Below are 17,137 nucleotides of genomic sequence, written 5' to 3' on the forward strand. Positions count from 1 at the left end.
TGTGGTGCACACTATGAGAGATGAGTCTTCCTCCATCTCACAGACCCCAGATGAATCTTTCCAACCCATGGTGAGGTCATCTGGCCGCTGCCTTCTTTAGGCATGGGTACATGGTTCCTGGGGGCTTTTTCCTCTGGATGACTAACAACCCTTCTGCAGTGCAGGACCCAACCAATATATGGGAAAGGGAAGAATCGCCATAAGCTCTTTCCCTTTTTAGAAGTTTTAATTTAAAATGACTTATTATCTGGGAAAACATGCCCCCATCCCCTTGGATAAACACACATTTTAATACATTGCAATGAGCAGAGGGGGAGAGGTGGAAGTTTCCATTGACTTTATTTTATTTTTCTAGATTATAAAATATTTAAAATGCATAAATAAAATGCTCCATTGCAAAAATGCTGGCGTGTTTTTCCAAAGCAAGGCGGGGAATGGAGCTAAATTGAAATATAACTGTCCAGGGTGATCTCTTAAAGTGAAACCAGTTTCAATGGGATTTAAGTGCCCGCAGTCTCCATGCTTGAATATTTATGTTCTTATGGAGTGTGACACATTCTTTTTTCCCCCCCTTTTTTTTAATATTGCACTATATAATGAATCAGAGTCTTGTAGCCACCGCAGTGAATTTATGGTGCTACGTATGTGTCATGAATAATGCTGAAGTTTCCTGGTTTTAATTAAATCTGTTCCGTTTATGATACTGCCATGTTGCAAGAGTGCGGCAGGAGGCATTGCCCACAGGACACACCTCTGAGCCTGTGCTGTCAGTAGACACCGGTCGTGACTCTGCCTCCTCTTTGCAAGCGTTGGCTGGCGCCAGAAATAACAAGACCTCCGCTCTGTGTGCGTCTCTGCCTCTCTCCTTCTGTCCCAACACTTCTTAGTCCTAACTCTCAGGCATCTTGTGGCATCCCAAAAGCGGTATTAGATCCCTGTTGGGAAATGTTACCGGCTGCAACCACATAAATAGCAAATTTTGTGGCATGGGCACATATCCACCATATATTATAATGATGTGACCGCAAGCTCGTTGTCACAGTAATGGGATTCAAACCTTCCTAATTTAAATGTTCCCCTTCACTGGCTTTTTGGGGAGTGTTGGTCTGACTATGCTGAAGGCAGACCATCTGCCTTGCTTATCCACTGTAGTAACCGGGCCGCTGCAGTTGCAAACTTCTCATGGGGGAGTGTTTTGTAAATCATCTCCTCTCCAGAAAGCAGAAATTGCTGCCTCATTCTATTGCTGAGCTCCCATATGGATCCTGTCTCCCAGGCAGTGACTATTCCTTATTACTGTGGCCAGCTTGCAGAACTGATGGATGATAGCTCCTGCACTGCACAAGAGCTTGGTAAATGATAATAATGATGCTCATGGTGTAATTTTCATTCCAGATGCTTTGCAAATAGGCTTCTGGGACTGCAGCAAAACCTTTCCACTGGTTGTCACAGCAGCTTTAGTGGCAGGGAATAGATAGAATATTGCCCATCTATTAGAAATGCCCAGGTGGCCAAGAAGACCAGCGGCATCCTGGCCTGTATCAGAACTGGTGTGGCCAGCAGGAGCAGGGAGGTGATCGTGCCCCTGTACTGGGCACTGGTGGGGCCGCACCTTGAATCCTGTGTTCAGTTCTGGGCCCCTCACCACAAGAAGGACATTGAGGTGCTGGAGCGTGTCCAGAGAAGGGCAACGAAGCTGGTGAAGGGCCTGGAGCACAAGTCTGATGGGGAGCAGCTGAGGGAACTGGGGGTGTTTAGCCTGGAGAAGAGGAGGCTGAGGGGAGACCTCATCGTGCTCTACAACTACCTGACAGGAGGTTGTAGCGAGGTGGGGGTTGGTCTCTTCTCCCAAGTAACAAGCGATAGGACAAGAGGAAAAATGGCCTCAACTTGCGCCAAGGGAGGTTTAGATTGGACATTAGGAGAAATTTCTTTACTGAAAGAGTGGTCAGGCCTTGGAACAGGCTGCCCAGGGAAGTGGTGGAGTCACCATCCCTGGGGGTATTTACAAGACGTGTAGATGAGGCGCTTAGGGACATGGTGTAGTGGGCATGGTGGTGTTGGGTTGATGGTTGGACTCGATGATCTTAGAGGTCTTTTCCAACCTTTATGATTCTATGATTTCTATGAAATGAGGAGGGCATATAGACAGTGACAGATCTCACGTTATAAGGACTGAAATAAAGTGTCACAATGCCACAGCTCAATTAGTTGTACAGAGGACCAGGCATTGGTCATCGTGACTTGCTAGTGCTCTGAATCTCTCCTTTCTTGAACTTGGATGTAGTAATAGATATGGCAATCACATTATGTGGCTTGACAGCAGCCCAGTGTAATATTAGCAGCAGATTTACTGCGATACCGTGTCCAACTCTAGCATTCACCTGTCCTGAGAATGAAAACCTGGGAGATGTGCAGAAAAGATGAAAAAAGTCATTTGAGAACTGAGGAACCCACCACACAGCTGCTATGAAAGCGCCAGTCTCTTTCTTTACATAGTCATGTTTAGTAAGTAAACTTGGCAGCCACAGGCTACCTACAGGTGGTAGAGGTGTTTGCAGGTTGCAAGTTGGCCAACTGCACACAATCTACTCATAACACACTGGACAGCAGGCCAGAGCAGTGGTGGATCCAGACTTTTGCAGGGCTCTGGCTGCTGGCAGAGCTGGGGTGAGAGATGGGCAGAAGGGGAGGGAATGTGTTTTAATTGCCTACCATAAATACTAATTTAAGTGTTATTCCTATATTTTTCCATTAATTGAGAGGAAGGTGAAGTTTGGCAGCACTAGCACTCAACACTGGTTGCTCTCTTCACCTTGGAGAGTCACCCTCAGGCTAAATCATGCAAATATGATGCTGTGACTCCAAAAGATCCTATCCACAAGCTCATGGTGCCTGTTTGCTAAAATATGTCACTAAATTAAGGCACAAATTGATACCAACCCAGCTTCCAGAAGCTTCTTGAGTTTTCCACTGAGCATCCTTGTCCAAGAACTGGCCAGAGCCAGTAGTGTCCTCCTGTGGCTCTGGCCCCACGGAACTGGAGCAGGACACGCTAAGAGCATTATGTTACAGGACTTCCTCTGCTGTGAGATGAGAGTGGCCAGGCTCTGCCCACTTCTATTAATGAGCCTTTTATTTTACCTTGTTGTTTTTTTTTTCCGGTGTGGTTGTAGGAGCACTTCTGGAGCTTGGACAAGACAGAAAACAAGATTCCACCGCAGCTTATCTTCCAGATCTGGGACAATGACAAGTTCTCTTTTGATGACTATTTGGGTAAGTCAGGAGAGTTTTTTGGCTCCATTCCTGCTGATGCAGACAGGAAGGAAAAAGTTACTGAATCCTTTCAGGATATGAAGAAAGCATAACAAGACCAGTTTAAGCCACTGAACAGGATTCAGTGTCAGTGTAAGTTCAGGACTGATGATAAGTGGTTTGTACTAGGCAGATTTCCAGTCTCAGCCTGCAGCAGCCTATTCCTGGGCTGACATAGTGTTGAGAGCATCATCAAATCCAACAGAGCCACCACCTTCCAGGAAGGCCCCAATTCTCCGTGACTCAGCTGAGTCTGTGCTGAAATGTGCTCATCAGGGCTAACCGTGTATTTGAGCTGAGATCACCGGGCACGATCACTGACCGGCCTTGCCCTACCTGGGATGTTTAGACAGCAACACAGCTCGATCCAACACTTGCCTTTTTCAGTGCTAGCCTTGTTAATCAACCTCAAATATCTAGGTTTAGGTCAAGAAAAAAATCAAGCAAAACCCTCTAATAGGAAAGATATCAGAGCCATGCAGCAGATTATCGGTGCAGAAGCTGGAGACTCCAGCATTATGGGTTTTTCTGTTGGATCTTGTTCTATCTTTCTTTTTGCCACTAAAAAAATTTCAAACATCAAAAGCTTCACTGAGGAAGTATATGATCAGGATCCTGTTAAATCCTGTCTTTGATTAATTACGTAAGCTGGGGGCTGAAATAACCTCTCTGAGGTGTGTTTTCCAGTTCTGGCTCACGAACTCTTTACTGCCAACATTATTTTTTTGCAAATTCCATCAAATAAAAGTGGTCTTTGGCTTTTGTAAAGCGTTTGTCATCAATGGACCTCAAAAGCGTTTCACAACAAACCTGATTTGTGCTGTTATTGTCACTGGTTGGAAGAATCTGTGGCACAGAAAAGCTACAAATACAAGCACGGAACTGAATGTGACTCGTCCACAGCAGCGTAAAAAGCTGCTGTCTCTCAGCTGAGGCACAGGATCAGACCCTGGGTATGTTCTTGGCCGTTCCCAACCATAAGGTAAATTAGTGTAGCAATGTAAATTAAATACAGGCACTTTCAACTAACGCTTGGAGAACTGAGCTCAGATTTCCTAAGGTCTAGATAAATGTGCTAATTACTGGATCACTCTGCAAAGGAAGCTATCAGTTTTGTGGGATAATCCTTCATATTTAGTCTGCTGCAATTACTGACCTGGGTGGGGCAATAAAATAACCTATTTGGAGATCTGCAAGCCTCCTGCCCGGTGCTCTTATATTGACTGGGCTGTGGGTGTGTACAATTTGAGTTTCACCTGAATCTCTTAGTCTTCAATAAAAATCTCAGCCTGCCTGGTTGACTTCAGTGCAAATCACCCAACGTTATAGCCGTGTAAGTCAGCGGATATTTTGCAGCCTCTTCTAGAAGGACTTCATGGCTCAGGTCTTCCTAAGCGCAATGGTGATGCCAAGAGCTCAATTCCTAGGAAGAACCACTGGCTAAAACTAGTGGTATGCTTGGAAATAGGGCTACACTTGAGCCCGCTCTCTCCCTTGCTGTGTGGGTGTCTGCCCAAGCTCCCTGAGATCAGGAGGGTGCCACAGTGAATATTTCTTCAGAGAAACAGTCCACATTTTAAGGACCTGTTACACCAAGATATCTTCCCAGTAACGTTCCTCCTTGCAGGCTCCATTCAGATGGATCTCAACAGGATGCCCAAACCTGCCAAGACCGCTGAGAAGTGCTCCTTAGAGCTAGTGGATGAGACCTTGTCTTCAAGTCGCTTTGTGTCACTCTTTGAGCAGAAAACTGTCAAGGGATGGTGGCCTTGTGTTGCTGAGCAGGATCAAAAGAAGATCCTGGCGGTAAGGTGGCCTCTTCACGTGTTCTCTTAGGGGACTCGCTCAAAGCATTGAGGAGGGACGTGGCTGGGCCAAGCACATGCAGGATACCATGGTCAGGGCAAGAAAAGTAATCTTGGGCTGCAAATTTTACAAACTGGACCAGCTTTTCTCAGCTGGACGTTTTCCAGGATTTGTCCAGCACCATGCAAATGCCTCAGAAGAAATAATTTGTTCTGTGGGATTTTTGCTGTCATTTTTAGAACATGCCACCTAATTTGACTCTGTATCATATCTATGCTTAATGATATTGTGTTGTGACAAGTACCAGGGAAAGGTTTCAGCTGTCAGACTGATATATTTAAACGTAAGTGTCTGGGCTCCTATTAAAGTCTTTGGCCACTGTTCAATACAGGTAAAGGAGTCCAGGCAATGAATTAAGTTATTCAACAAAAGATCCCTGGGTTGGTTGCCTAAACTGGGGTGTCAGTGACATTTGAGATGTCCTGGAGTATCTGCTGAGAACATTGTAGTGGGCAGGCGAAGTATCTGTATGAAATCCACTCTTACTGGGTTCCTCGTGGTCCTTGTTGGTAGTGGTTGGGTTATGCTCAAAGTAGTTTTTCTTTCCCCAATCAGTATTTTGCATCATACATTCATTTCTCACCTCTTTTTTTTGTTTGTTTATTTTGTTTTGTTTATAAGTTTGTTTTTGTTTAACCCACACAGGGCAAATTGGAAATGACTTTGGAAATTGTGGCAGAACAAGAGCATGAAGAGCGGCCAGCTGGCATGGGTCGGGATGAGCCAAATATGAACCCCAAGCTGGAGGACCCCAAGTAAGAGCATCTTGAATGGAAAAGTAACTACTGGGGCATAGAATTCTCAAGGAGCAAATTGAAAATCTGGGTTCCCAGTTTGAGGTCTGCCGTCTGCAATGGGCTTGCTCCCGTGTAGGCTCTGTTTCTGACCGGTTGAAGCTCAGATTGTACGAGCTGAGACTATCCAGGGTGGCTGGGAGGCTGGTCTGGACCACCAAGGAGGGCATTTGACATGATCCACCCAGAGGGATGTGGGTTTGCAGGATGAGCAGCCAGCTTGTTACAGCAGGGTGTGCTCATGGGGTTGGGGATCCAGGAGGGTGAAACTACTGTGAAACTTAGGAGTGACCTCAACTTTGTTTGGCTCCAGGCGCCCCGAGACCTCCTTCCTGTGGTTCACCTCTCCGTACAAGACCCTGAAGTACATCCTGTGGCGGCGGTACAAGTGGGTGGTTATCCTCGCCATCGTGCTCTTCGTTTTGCTGCTCTTCCTGGGGATCTTCATCTACGCCTTCCCGGTACGATGGGTGCAGGAGAGGACAAGGGGGCTGACTAAGGTCTTAGGTCTTCCCCCAGGTCTCTGTGGCTGACCAACCTCTGTGCTGACAGAGATGGTCCCAGTGCACGTGGCTGCAAAGTCCCATGCTGGTCCCTGAGGAACAACCTGGTGGACCATGATGGGTCAAAAAGAGAGTCTGTGTTTCTGGTCTCTGCTGCAGACTCACCGCAAGGTGCTCACCTCTTTGTGCCCATGTTGCAATTCATGTTTAACGACGCTGAGGTTAATTGGTTGGTTTCAAAGAGGTTTGAGCAGCTGATTTTGGAGGTGTTGCAGGGCTGGTGGGAAAATCCCCGACAAACATGCAGCCTCATTAGCAATGCAGCCATTTTACAGGACTGAGCAGTGGCAAAAAACGCATTGGTCTGTAATTGTTTAAAGATGCAGGGGAGTTTAGAGGCATTTGGGCAGCCCCGTCTCTTGTCGTCAAGGCTTGGAGCACTTTATACCAATGTAATGTCTGAAATGAGGAGGAGAGTTTTCACCTCATTAATCAAGAAAGTGGCTTTTTTTTGCCTTATTGTCAGTTCCACTGGCAAAAAAAATTAAATAAATAATGGAGCCCCGGCCTTCCAGTTTGGCTTGGGATGGGTTTTTGTATCCTCCTCTGTTTCTACAGCACTGGAATAATTCATGCTGGCTCTTGGATGCCATTTCCCCTCCTCCCAGACTGATAAGAAAAATGACCCGCCTCTCTCTTTCCAGCACTTAACAAATTCTGCTTCTTGTATATGATTTTTTTTTTTTTAAGAAAAGAACTCATTGGGGTAATTTATAACTTCATGTGAGAGAACGTGGCTGCCTTTTGCAGATGGCTTTGTGTGCTTGCAATGTGCAACCGAAAAGCGAGGTGTGGAATTTCTCCTCGCCATCGTAATCACTTTCAGATGATTTGAAGTCGTGCATGCTCGGTTGTTCCCGTCAAGAAAAAAAGAGGATGGGCTTAGATCATGGCTCTCCCCATCCCTCTATACTCGTATCGATGGGAAGGGCTGGGATACTTCTCCTGCTGGAGAAACAATTCCAGAGGTGCTAAGTAGTATGAAGGAGGAAATAATTGTGCAAGTGCAGATTTGTGCTGCATTGCCTCCTCCCTGCCCTGTACTCGGAGCCATTCCTGGAGACTCCCCTTGATGTCAAGTAGCAGAAACCAAGCCTTTTCGACCAAGAAGAACTCAGTGTTTCCCTGAAGATGCAAGTGGCTTTGCATTCGTTCCAGTGGTATCATATAAAAACAACATTGAGAGGAGAAAAAATTCGCAAACTATAAATATTGATTTACACTCATTATTACTTGGGATTTTTCCCTGTTTCCTAGCTAAATGTTGTTGTATTTAATTTCATTTTGGTCGGGTCAATTTTTAGTCATATTTCGAAAAAATAAGGCCATGTTTCTTGGAATTCTTCTGTTTTTATGTATTTGGCCAGCTTCCCCTAGATTTTTGAGGTCACTGGTTCTGTATCTACTTGAAGATTTAGTTCCTTTCTCGTTTCATCAGGCACTAAATTTGGCAATCGTGCTGGTGATGGTTTGCTATGAAGGATGCCCTTGGCATCCTGACCTTTGGCAGGGCTCACCATTACATCCTTGACTAAATGCATGGAAAAACAATCCCTCCTCACTTCTGTTCTGATTTGCGTGCCAGGAGCACCATCAGGTCCTGTTTAAAATAAGGGCCGTGCTGCATTTAGTGCTGTATACATAATCTTGCCACTACATGCGGAGTTTTGAGGTCCCACGATGCAGGTAGAGGGTTTTTGCGTGTGTCCTGCCCCTCTCATCCTGGGAAAAGGGATGGCTCATGGGTGATGGGAGGGAAACCTCAAAGGAATCCCATTAGGGCATGTGGACCATCAGTCTGAGCAGGCAAAGGATAAGGAACAGGGATACAGGGATGATGAGGGGTGCATGCAGAGGTGAAGTTACTATTTTCCTGCTTCTGTTGCCCTTTTTGCTATGGCCTTGCACGAAAAGCTCCTTCACAGCTTTCTGCTCGTTGGGACCTCCACTGGGAGCTCCAGAGTCCTTCCAGTCATTGCTTTTCAGCAGCTGGTCCTTGGCTCAGCAGGAGCCTTGGGACCTGCCTGCAGCCTGAATGCCCCTGCCTGCAGTTTGAATGCCCCTGCCTGCAGTTTGAATGCCCTGCCTGCAGCCTGAATGCCCCTGCCTGCAGCCTGAATGCCCCTGCCTGTAGCCTGAATGCCCTGCCTGCAGCCTGAATGCCCCTGCCTGCAGCCTGAATGCCCTGCCTGCAACCTGAATGCCCCTGCCTGCAACCTGAATGCCCCTGCCTGCAGCCTGAATGCCCTGCCTGCAGTCTGAATGCCCCTGCCTGCAGTCTGAATGCCCCTGCCTGCAGCCTGAATGTCCTGCCTGCAACCTGAATGCCCCTGCCTGCAGCCTGAATGCCCTGCCTGCAGTCTGAATGCCCTGCCTGCAACCTGAATGCCCCTGCCTGCAGTCTGAATGCCCTGCCTGCAGTCTGAATGCCCTGCCTGCAACCTGAATGCCCCTGCCTGCAGTCTGAATGCCCTGCCTGCAGATTGAATGCCCTGCCTGCAGTCTGCATAGAGCCTCTCCACCTGGGAGTGTTGTGTACCATGCACCAGATGCTGCCAGAGAAGTCTGAGCCCTGGCTCCAAATCTTGTCTTGGTTGGACTCTGCCTGAGACACCGAAGGAGGATATCTTTTACCTGAGAAATATTTATCCACAATATGCCCCGGGAAACTAATGGTCCCGTGAGCTAAGCTAACCCTGCAGATGTCACCCTCCATCCCAGACAGACAGGAATCTCACCTGAAAAAGAACCCAGGGCATTTCCATTGGCTCTCAGTCTAAAAATGGGATTTTTTTGATTTATTCCTATTGCCCATATAGTGCTGAAAGCTTCCAACCACAGTCCCAGCTTTGTGGTCAGAGTAGCTGGAGAGTAAGAGCAAATGTCCCATTCGAAAGCTGCGTGCTGCCACCCGAAACGGCGAAGGGCTGTCTGCGGTTCCCAACCGTAGTGCCCAAAAACATTGGTTCCCAAAAGCTCAGGCTTTTGAAGAAAGTGAATGAAGAAGCTGATGTCTTGGTCTTGTTCAGAATACCCGTCAAGAGATACTTTACTCCTCAGGGAAGTATTTTCTAAAGGCTTTATTGCAGAATATTCTGCAAAATAGCCTTTAGAGCTACTTTGTGGAATCAGAAACCTTTGAAGATGTGGTGCCTTTGTGCTTCCACTGTCCTCAGGACATGGAGTATGTGTGATGGATCATGGGCTGGAATAAAGATCTTCTCATTCCTCCTTTAGGGTCCTCTTCAAAGTCTCTTTCCCAGGAGAGCTTTGTGCAACCAGCAGTTGTTTTCCAGCCAGGGAACATGCTGTGGCTGCCCTGGGTGGGATCTGGGGTCCCTGGAAGGAGCAGGGGGAGACCTATAGAAGTGGGGAAGGGTCTGGAAGTGCTTCAGGATGAAGAGGAGGTTCATCAGGATCCGTGGGGAGCTGGGAGTATGGCAGTATGGGAAATTTAGGCACAAGTCCATCAGGAATCAGTCATCATTAGCGCAACTGTTTACAGAGCAACTCGTTTTAGTGGGTGAGAGGCCATTTCCAACTGAAAAGCTTTCTGATTTTGGGTGGAAAACTGCATGGTATTGCAAATTTCCATAAAAAAAGTTGTCTAGTTTTACAAAAATGGGAAAAAATGTTGAAAATCTGATATTCTGAGGTTCTTCATTTTTTTACTTGGTCTCTTCCACCCAGTCTTAGTGTCAGATTACTCGCTGGTTTGCCTTGGCTTTCTTTGCAGAGTGGTTGTCATTATGGTCTGTACAAGGACTCTGGGATCGGCATTCCCTGGATATTTCCTATATGATTTCCTCAGACAGTCCTTAGATTTAACTTGACATCAGAAGACTCCTTAAACAACAGACGAAAGTATAATGAGATCCAGTAGCTGGATGTTGAAGTTAGAGGAACTATTCCAGTGGAAATAGGATGCTAATTTTTGAGACGAAGGGTAATTAACCATTGGAACAATTTGCCAAAGGTTGTGGTAAATTCATCGTTGCTCGAGGCGTCCACGTATCGAGATTGAATGTCTTTCTACAAGATATGCTCTAGTTCCACCCCATGCTCCTGTCCAGCAGTGCTCGTTTATGGCATGCCGTGGGGCTTTTTGGAAAGGTCCAGTGACTTTGATGGCCTTTTCATCCGACATTGCCGTAGCTGAGAAGAGCTCTGCCTTCTGCTGTGGGAATGGTTGAGTGGAAGTCTTGGGCTAGACACAAGCTCAGAAGAAAAGGTTATAAAAGTCCAGCTGGGGCTTCTGCATCCGCAACGTGTAGGGAATACTGCGGCGAAGTTATCTCCCCGAAGCAGTGATTATTGTAAAGATTTTAGTGGCTACCACCATAGAAAAATGTAACGCTACTTCCAGCTGGAGTCAGCTCTGCTTTGCAGCACCATGAAAATGTTTACTACCTTTTAAAGCTCTGTTTGTGTTCTGCAAGCCCAGCGTTGCTTCCATTGCCATTAATTCTAATTACAACTCGCTTTCTGCGCTGATTGATAATCCTGCTTGGCTTTCAACACTTCGTTAATACAAATTCATAGCTGGACAGAAAACTTGCTACCCTCCAGAATGCAACCAGTCAAATCATAAAAAATAGGAGTATTTTGGAGGATAGACTCTGAAAGACAAATGGATGGATAATTAATTCGAAGGTTATATGTCACTGGAGGCTTTTCTAATGACTCCTGGTAAACTGCCCTAACTTTGCTTGCTTGATTTATGACATTATTAGAAATCCTCAGTTGGCAAACTGCCTTATAATTTGCTACACGTTGTAATTTATCAAGATGCCTTTGGTCAGACTTTACTTCTGTTGTGTTTTTTTTTTTCTTTTTGCCCCGTTCCTCCAAAGATCTTGCTGGTAACTAGCATTATGCTTTGTTTCCAAAGTTGTTTTTTTATAAAGTGACAGAGTGATAGAACATCCTGTACCAATTAAATTCAATATGCTTGGGAGGGACTTCCAAACAGGCTAGTACGTGGTCGCGGGGGTTTGAATCAGAGCTACTTTAAATATAGCTCTTTCCAAATGACCTAAGCATGCATCTTCGTCTGTATTTTCATCGTGGTCTTGATAAGCAGCGTTCACACAGCTTATTCTTTTTCACAGCCCTGTCATCTTTTTTCAAGGAAGGAACTGCACGTATAATAGGCTAAAATATTGTGACACCTCATTTTCCATGGCAGCCCCATACCTCACCGTGCAATAACGGTAGAGATCCCAGAAAACAGGGACGGGAAGGTCTTGCCCGGGGTGTCTGCTCTTGGGAACAAAACCCACACCAAATGCTGATGCTGAAACAGATGGCTGAGGCGTTAGGGGATGCAGACAAGGCAGAGGAAAAAAATTCAGCAATAGGTTTGCCTTTGGCAGATTTTTTGGAGATAGTCCACGGACCTGCAGGCTAGGTTTGTAGTAAAACTAAATCAGGATGGGGCAGGGCTCAAGGACCAGCCTCTTGCTGTTCAGACCGACTGATTGCTGGCATGATCCTGGCTGCAGGTTTTGGCCCATGGAAAGCCGCGCTCTCCAGAAAACGTCATGGCACAGCTTGGCGGGTGCTCGGGGACCGGGGCCAGGGCCCGTTTCCAAAGGGTCCAACCCAACGGGCAGAGCGGGTGGGATCACCAGTTTTGGGGGGATCGTGGGGAGAAGGAGCCATAAGGATGCGAGGTCAGGGCTTGGGTAGTGAATACAGCCTCGGGGTTTGTGGGGGAGCAGCAGAAAAGAGAGAGCGGAGGCGAAGGGGCACCGGGATCCAGAGGAGAGGAGGAGGCTGGAGCAACTCAGCAAGGAGCTGGACGTGTCTCCTCGCCTGCAAGAAGGCATGTGGGCACTGGGATGGCGCTGGTGGGGAGGTGCCAAAATTCTTACGAGGGTATGAAGAGGGGGAAATTTATCTTAAAAACTGATGGAAGGAGCAATCAAAGCCCAGGAGTGACTCCTGTGCTCGCTGCTTGGTGCTTGTGACCAGTACTGGAAGAAGGTAAGACCAGTTTTCCCACGTGTCTTGGGCTTTCTACCATCCTTGCTACTGGGAATGCACTTTTTGCTTGCTTGTCTCTGCAGGCTGGGGCTGGAGCTTGGCCGTCGTGCCTGCCCTGAATGCAGCCCCGTCTGCAGTTCTGCGCAGCACCCCCAAAAATGCGTTAACCTCCACATGCCGCCCTGCTGTACCTGCTTCAAATCAGCTTTTCCTTCCCTCGTTTTTCCGTCCCTCTAGAACTACGCTGCTATGAAACTGGTGAAACCTTTCAACTGAAGCTGTGCTGGAAAACACCTGAAAGGTCCGGTGCCTGCCTGGGGATTTTGGAAAGAAGTTGCGGCTCTGCACTGGATCACATCAGCAGACGGAGACGGAGAAGGAACAGCCTCTCTCAGGCCCTAGGCTGCTGCCAAAACCAAGATACAACTTACCCTGATGCAGTATGCAGAATCCCACCTACAGCACTCACCTCGGAAGCAGCACGTAAATAACATCTACTCTGAAATATTTCTTATTTTACTTCCTTGTCTGTCGTCTTTTCTTTTTTGTGTTTTTTTTTTCTTCTTAAGCTGCTCTGATTTGTAAAGCTTGAATACCAGTGCAAAACTGAAGAGGGTGGGGGAGAAAAGGACCTTTCCATATGCAGCCTGTGAGCATACAGACATGTTGCAGACCTTAGCGGAGGAGTCGCGGGCTGCTGGCGTAAGCAGCACATACAAGCCAAAATCTCTCAGGTTCTGAGCACACTTTCCTTTGCACTCTGAACAAGCCTCAGTTTTCCTTTGCTGTGCAATGTGTATTATCTGGTTTATATATGTATAAAGTCTACTGAAGACAAAATGTGCTGCACAGCCTGAAACCCTGGGCTGCTACGTTGCCTTTCCAAAGTGAGCAAAAACCACAAGATACAGGACCCAGGGAAAAGGCTGAGATGCAAAACCTGGGCAGGAGTTGGCGGTAATTGCTAGATCAAAACTCCCATTGAATTTTGCGCTCATGGAGGACTGCACAGTCTGGCTCACATTTTTTGGAGCTTGTTTTCCCTCTGAGCTGCTCTTTCACCTCTACAGTCCCACACGCCTGCCTTCAAAACCAGTGCTGTAGTGGCAGAAAGCGGAGTCGGGCTGAGCCCTACCCTGAGAGCAATCCCAGGAGCAAAGCAGCGCACGTGGCCTTTGCTTTTCTCCTCTCCCATCATTCGCCACCCCTGCAGCCGCAGTTCGGTGAATGTGTTAGTCTTTTTTTCTCCTGCGCTCCCAAACATGCTTAAGCAAAACAGTACAAACCAGACTGCAACGTAAGCCGCGAAACTCTCTGCTGCTGGGCGCCAATGAGGCAGATAACCTGCACCTTTGGAAGCAGGCTTGTTTGCTGTCTGCTTTGCAAACAAATTATTATGAGACATATCCTGCAGGTCTTGCTCAGCCTCCCACAGAGCAAATGGCAGCTGTGACAGGACTGGGATGGCAGTGTTGGGACAATTCTGCTGTTTTCTATTCCCTCCTCCTGTCCGTCTGTCTCTGCCACTGCAATCAGACGGAGCGGTATGGTCTAAGGGGATTTCTAGAGTTTTGTAGCGCTGGCTCATGTCATGAGAGGATGCTAATCAAAACAGCATTAGCCTCAAATTTTCATCCTGCATCCACTCATCCTGCAAGGAACCATCTCCCAGAACAGGGGCATCAAGCACGAAAGCAAATGTCCCTTTGAGAGACAGCTGTCCTGCTGCTCTGGCACCACGTGGCTTTTGCTACGGTCTCTTTGACGATAAATGGACCTTTCCCCTCTGCCCTTCAGCAGGATGAGACATGTCTTCCTCGGTTTCATTCGTCCCCTGGAGCTGTTGTTACTCAGCGTGACACGTGAGAGCAAGTAGCAGTGAAAAGTGATCCTGGGGGATCAGAGTTTCTCGGGACAAATTGTGCTAATGTAAGCTCCTGCCCTGCTCCAGCAAGGCACTTAAGCCTGAGCTTAGCAGAAGGCAGGGAAAAAAGCACACGCCTAATTGCTTTGCTGGATTGGGATGTAATGCGTTGAGCATGAAACCCCGTGTTACTCAGTACTGTAACAGCACCCAGATTGCACAGGGCAGCTCGCTGCCGTGTGTGAAGACAGTGTCTTTGACCTGGAGAACACGCAGCTATTAAAACCTGTCCTTGAAGCTGAGGTTTGGCTGATCCAGCATCCCTTTCCCAAAATCTTGAGCGGTGAAGTCGGCTTTGGGCTTGCACACACCAGGGTGGGTATTTCATTTTACCAGCGCAGTTAAATGCTTCATTTTTGCATTTGTTTTTTTTTTCCCTAGAAGCCTCCCAACCTCATCCGCATCCACACCCCCATTTATTATCAAACTACCAGGTCTTGGTCAAATTTTCCGTAATGCTTTCTCCCTGAGGATCTGATGAGCTGAGGACAAACGTTGCTTGTGTTTGCACCTTAATGAGTTTTGGGTTTTATATTTTATGAAAACGTTGGTGTGGTTGGTCCTTGCACCTCTTCCACCATGAGCCAGCTCTGCCGGGGGGGTGTCCACATATCTTGCTGAGTGCTGGCATGCCTTGCTCTCCTATCCGCAGTGGGAAGTCAGGCCCATTATATCGCTTCCTTGCTTCGGTTTGCAGAGACTGTGAAATTTCCCATCTGGCACTATTGCTCTGTGACCTCTACCTATTTTAGGAAGAAAATCTTGGTGCCAAGAGCCCCAAAGGAATGAGTGACCCATGCTTGAATGCAAAACACTGCTTATATCTGAATGCTCATCACCCATCCTATCACAACAACCACTGTCTATCCCAGCAGAGACAAGCAACCCCACCAAAACACATTCATGTGTTACCACTCCAGAGCCTCTCCCAGCGAGAAACTGTATTTTATTCCCCAGCATGTACCAGCAGCTCTTCCCTGACAAACCAGAATGGGTCATCAGTGATGGGAAAGCAGGATCCAGGGCATCCAATTGCCTAAGGAGAAGGAAAGGGTCACATCCCTGCATGCAACCCTCCGCCCTCCCAGTCCAGGCTGCAGGGCCAATTTTCATGCCAAGAAGAGTCCGTGGGACTGTGGTGGGTAAAAGTAGCTCTGGGCGTCTGAAAACACCAACTCGATCCCATTTGCATTGCTGCTTGAACAGCCACATCCATCTCTTTGCCTGACTGCGGGCCCTCTGTAGCTTGGTTATGCCTTTCCACTGAAGCCACCCAGGAGGTAGGACCTATATAAAGTGTTCCCTGTGGCTCCCTGTCATTCAGGGGTTTGAAATGGCTGGAAGATGTATGTATCACCTGTCTATGCCTTATATACAATAATGCAAAATGCACTGTGGTTACAAATGAAATGCTCTGAAACCTCCTTCTTCCTGGTGTGTTTTATTGTGTTAATGGAATTACGGCACCTTCCCTCTTTGGTGTGGGAATGCAAAAATACAGCTGGAAGGAACAGGATGGGGAAACGGCAGTTGCTGTGCTCCTCTTTTCTCACCTCTCTGCTGCTGTTGCAAAGGAGCAGAAGCAGGATGAGAGAATGGAAAGTATGGAGAAGGGAGGACAGATGTGGGACCGGGGTTGCAATGCTCGTAGGTAACGCAGCCGCTCGTACCTCTGCCAGTTGCATTTTGCACGTGAGACACTGCATTGCAGAATAGTGAAACGACCCAGCTGTGATACGTGCATGCTCCCCGGTGCGCTTGTCACCGGTCCCCTGATCCGTGACACCGTGCAGGATTTATGTGGGGGTCACACACCTCGTCCCATGAGCTGGGAGGCTGTGTGCGCCAGCTCACAAGGCTAATCTGTGATCTGGAGCATCCCATAAGCCAGGAGGAGGCACATGCATGTGAGTGGGGTGGGTGAAGGAGCCACGGGAAGCTCGTGCTGCCTTGGCTTTGGGGAGCCAACCTCCAGCATTTTCCCGGTGAGTCACTCGCAAAGAAATTGATGCCCGCTTCATTTATAAACCTCAACACCCAAAATACGCCCACTGGAAGCCAGGGGTGGCTGGAGAGGAGATGGATGGCTGGGGAATGGGAAAGTCAAAAGAATCCCACAGATTTCACGCTCCTGCTGCAGCAGGGAAGGCAGAAGGAGTTCACCCCATCCGGCTGCTCCGTGCATGTACATGGATGCACATTAGGATGGGCCTGAGCTGCTGGAATGTGAATATCCAGATATTCTCAGGACTCGTCCCCGGCGGCTCTTGGACCTAGTGAAGGTCCTTCCCCTGCTTGTCTCTGCTCCTCTTCCCATTTCTGGACTTTGCTGAAAAAGCAGCAAGTCCCTTTGGGTCTGGATTTGTTTCTTTCCTAGAGGGAAGGACTCGTCCAGCCAACACAGCCATCATCCAGAGTGACCCGAGGATTAATCCTCAGATACCTTTTTGGAGCTGTTCAGCACCAACAGGCTGTGCCAAGGAGACGCTCCAGCTATGCAGAGAGATTTGCTGGTGAGATTGGGGCTGTTTGTGCCTGAATCCCCAAATGCCTTTCCATTGCTCTGGAAGGGTGCGGATGGGCGCTGCCTGCTTTGGCGCAGGAGACCCCCTCCACTGCATCATGTTTTGGGATGGTGCCTGGGATCTAGGGAGGCAGGGGATGAGGAGACCCGAATGTCCTAGACT

The 17,137-nt window shown here is 47.8% G+C and overlaps 1 protein-coding gene across 1 annotated transcript in view; it reads left to right on the forward strand.

The window, feature by feature from the left end:
* DYSF (dysferlin) overlaps positions 1-15,868 on the forward strand; it is a 105,553-nt gene extending 89,685 nt beyond the window's left edge. The window contains exons 51-55 of the mRNA XM_075148332.1: positions 3,177-3,276; positions 4,943-5,121; positions 5,827-5,936; positions 6,289-6,436; positions 12,764-15,868. Coding sequence (XP_075004433.1) covers positions 3,177-3,276; positions 4,943-5,121; positions 5,827-5,936; positions 6,289-6,436; positions 12,764-12,802 — 576 coding nt within the window. The 3' untranslated portion in view covers positions 12,803-15,868. The remainder of the gene's footprint in view (positions 1-3,176; positions 3,277-4,942; positions 5,122-5,826; positions 5,937-6,288; positions 6,437-12,763) is intronic.
* Positions 15,869-17,137: the final 1,269 nt, after the last annotated feature.

The sequence above is a fragment of the Calonectris borealis genome, chromosome 4 (genome assembly GCF_964195595.1).
Source record: "Calonectris borealis chromosome 4, bCalBor7.hap1.2, whole genome shotgun sequence".
Classification (NCBI taxonomy): domain Eukaryota; kingdom Metazoa; phylum Chordata; class Aves; order Procellariiformes; family Procellariidae; genus Calonectris; species Calonectris borealis.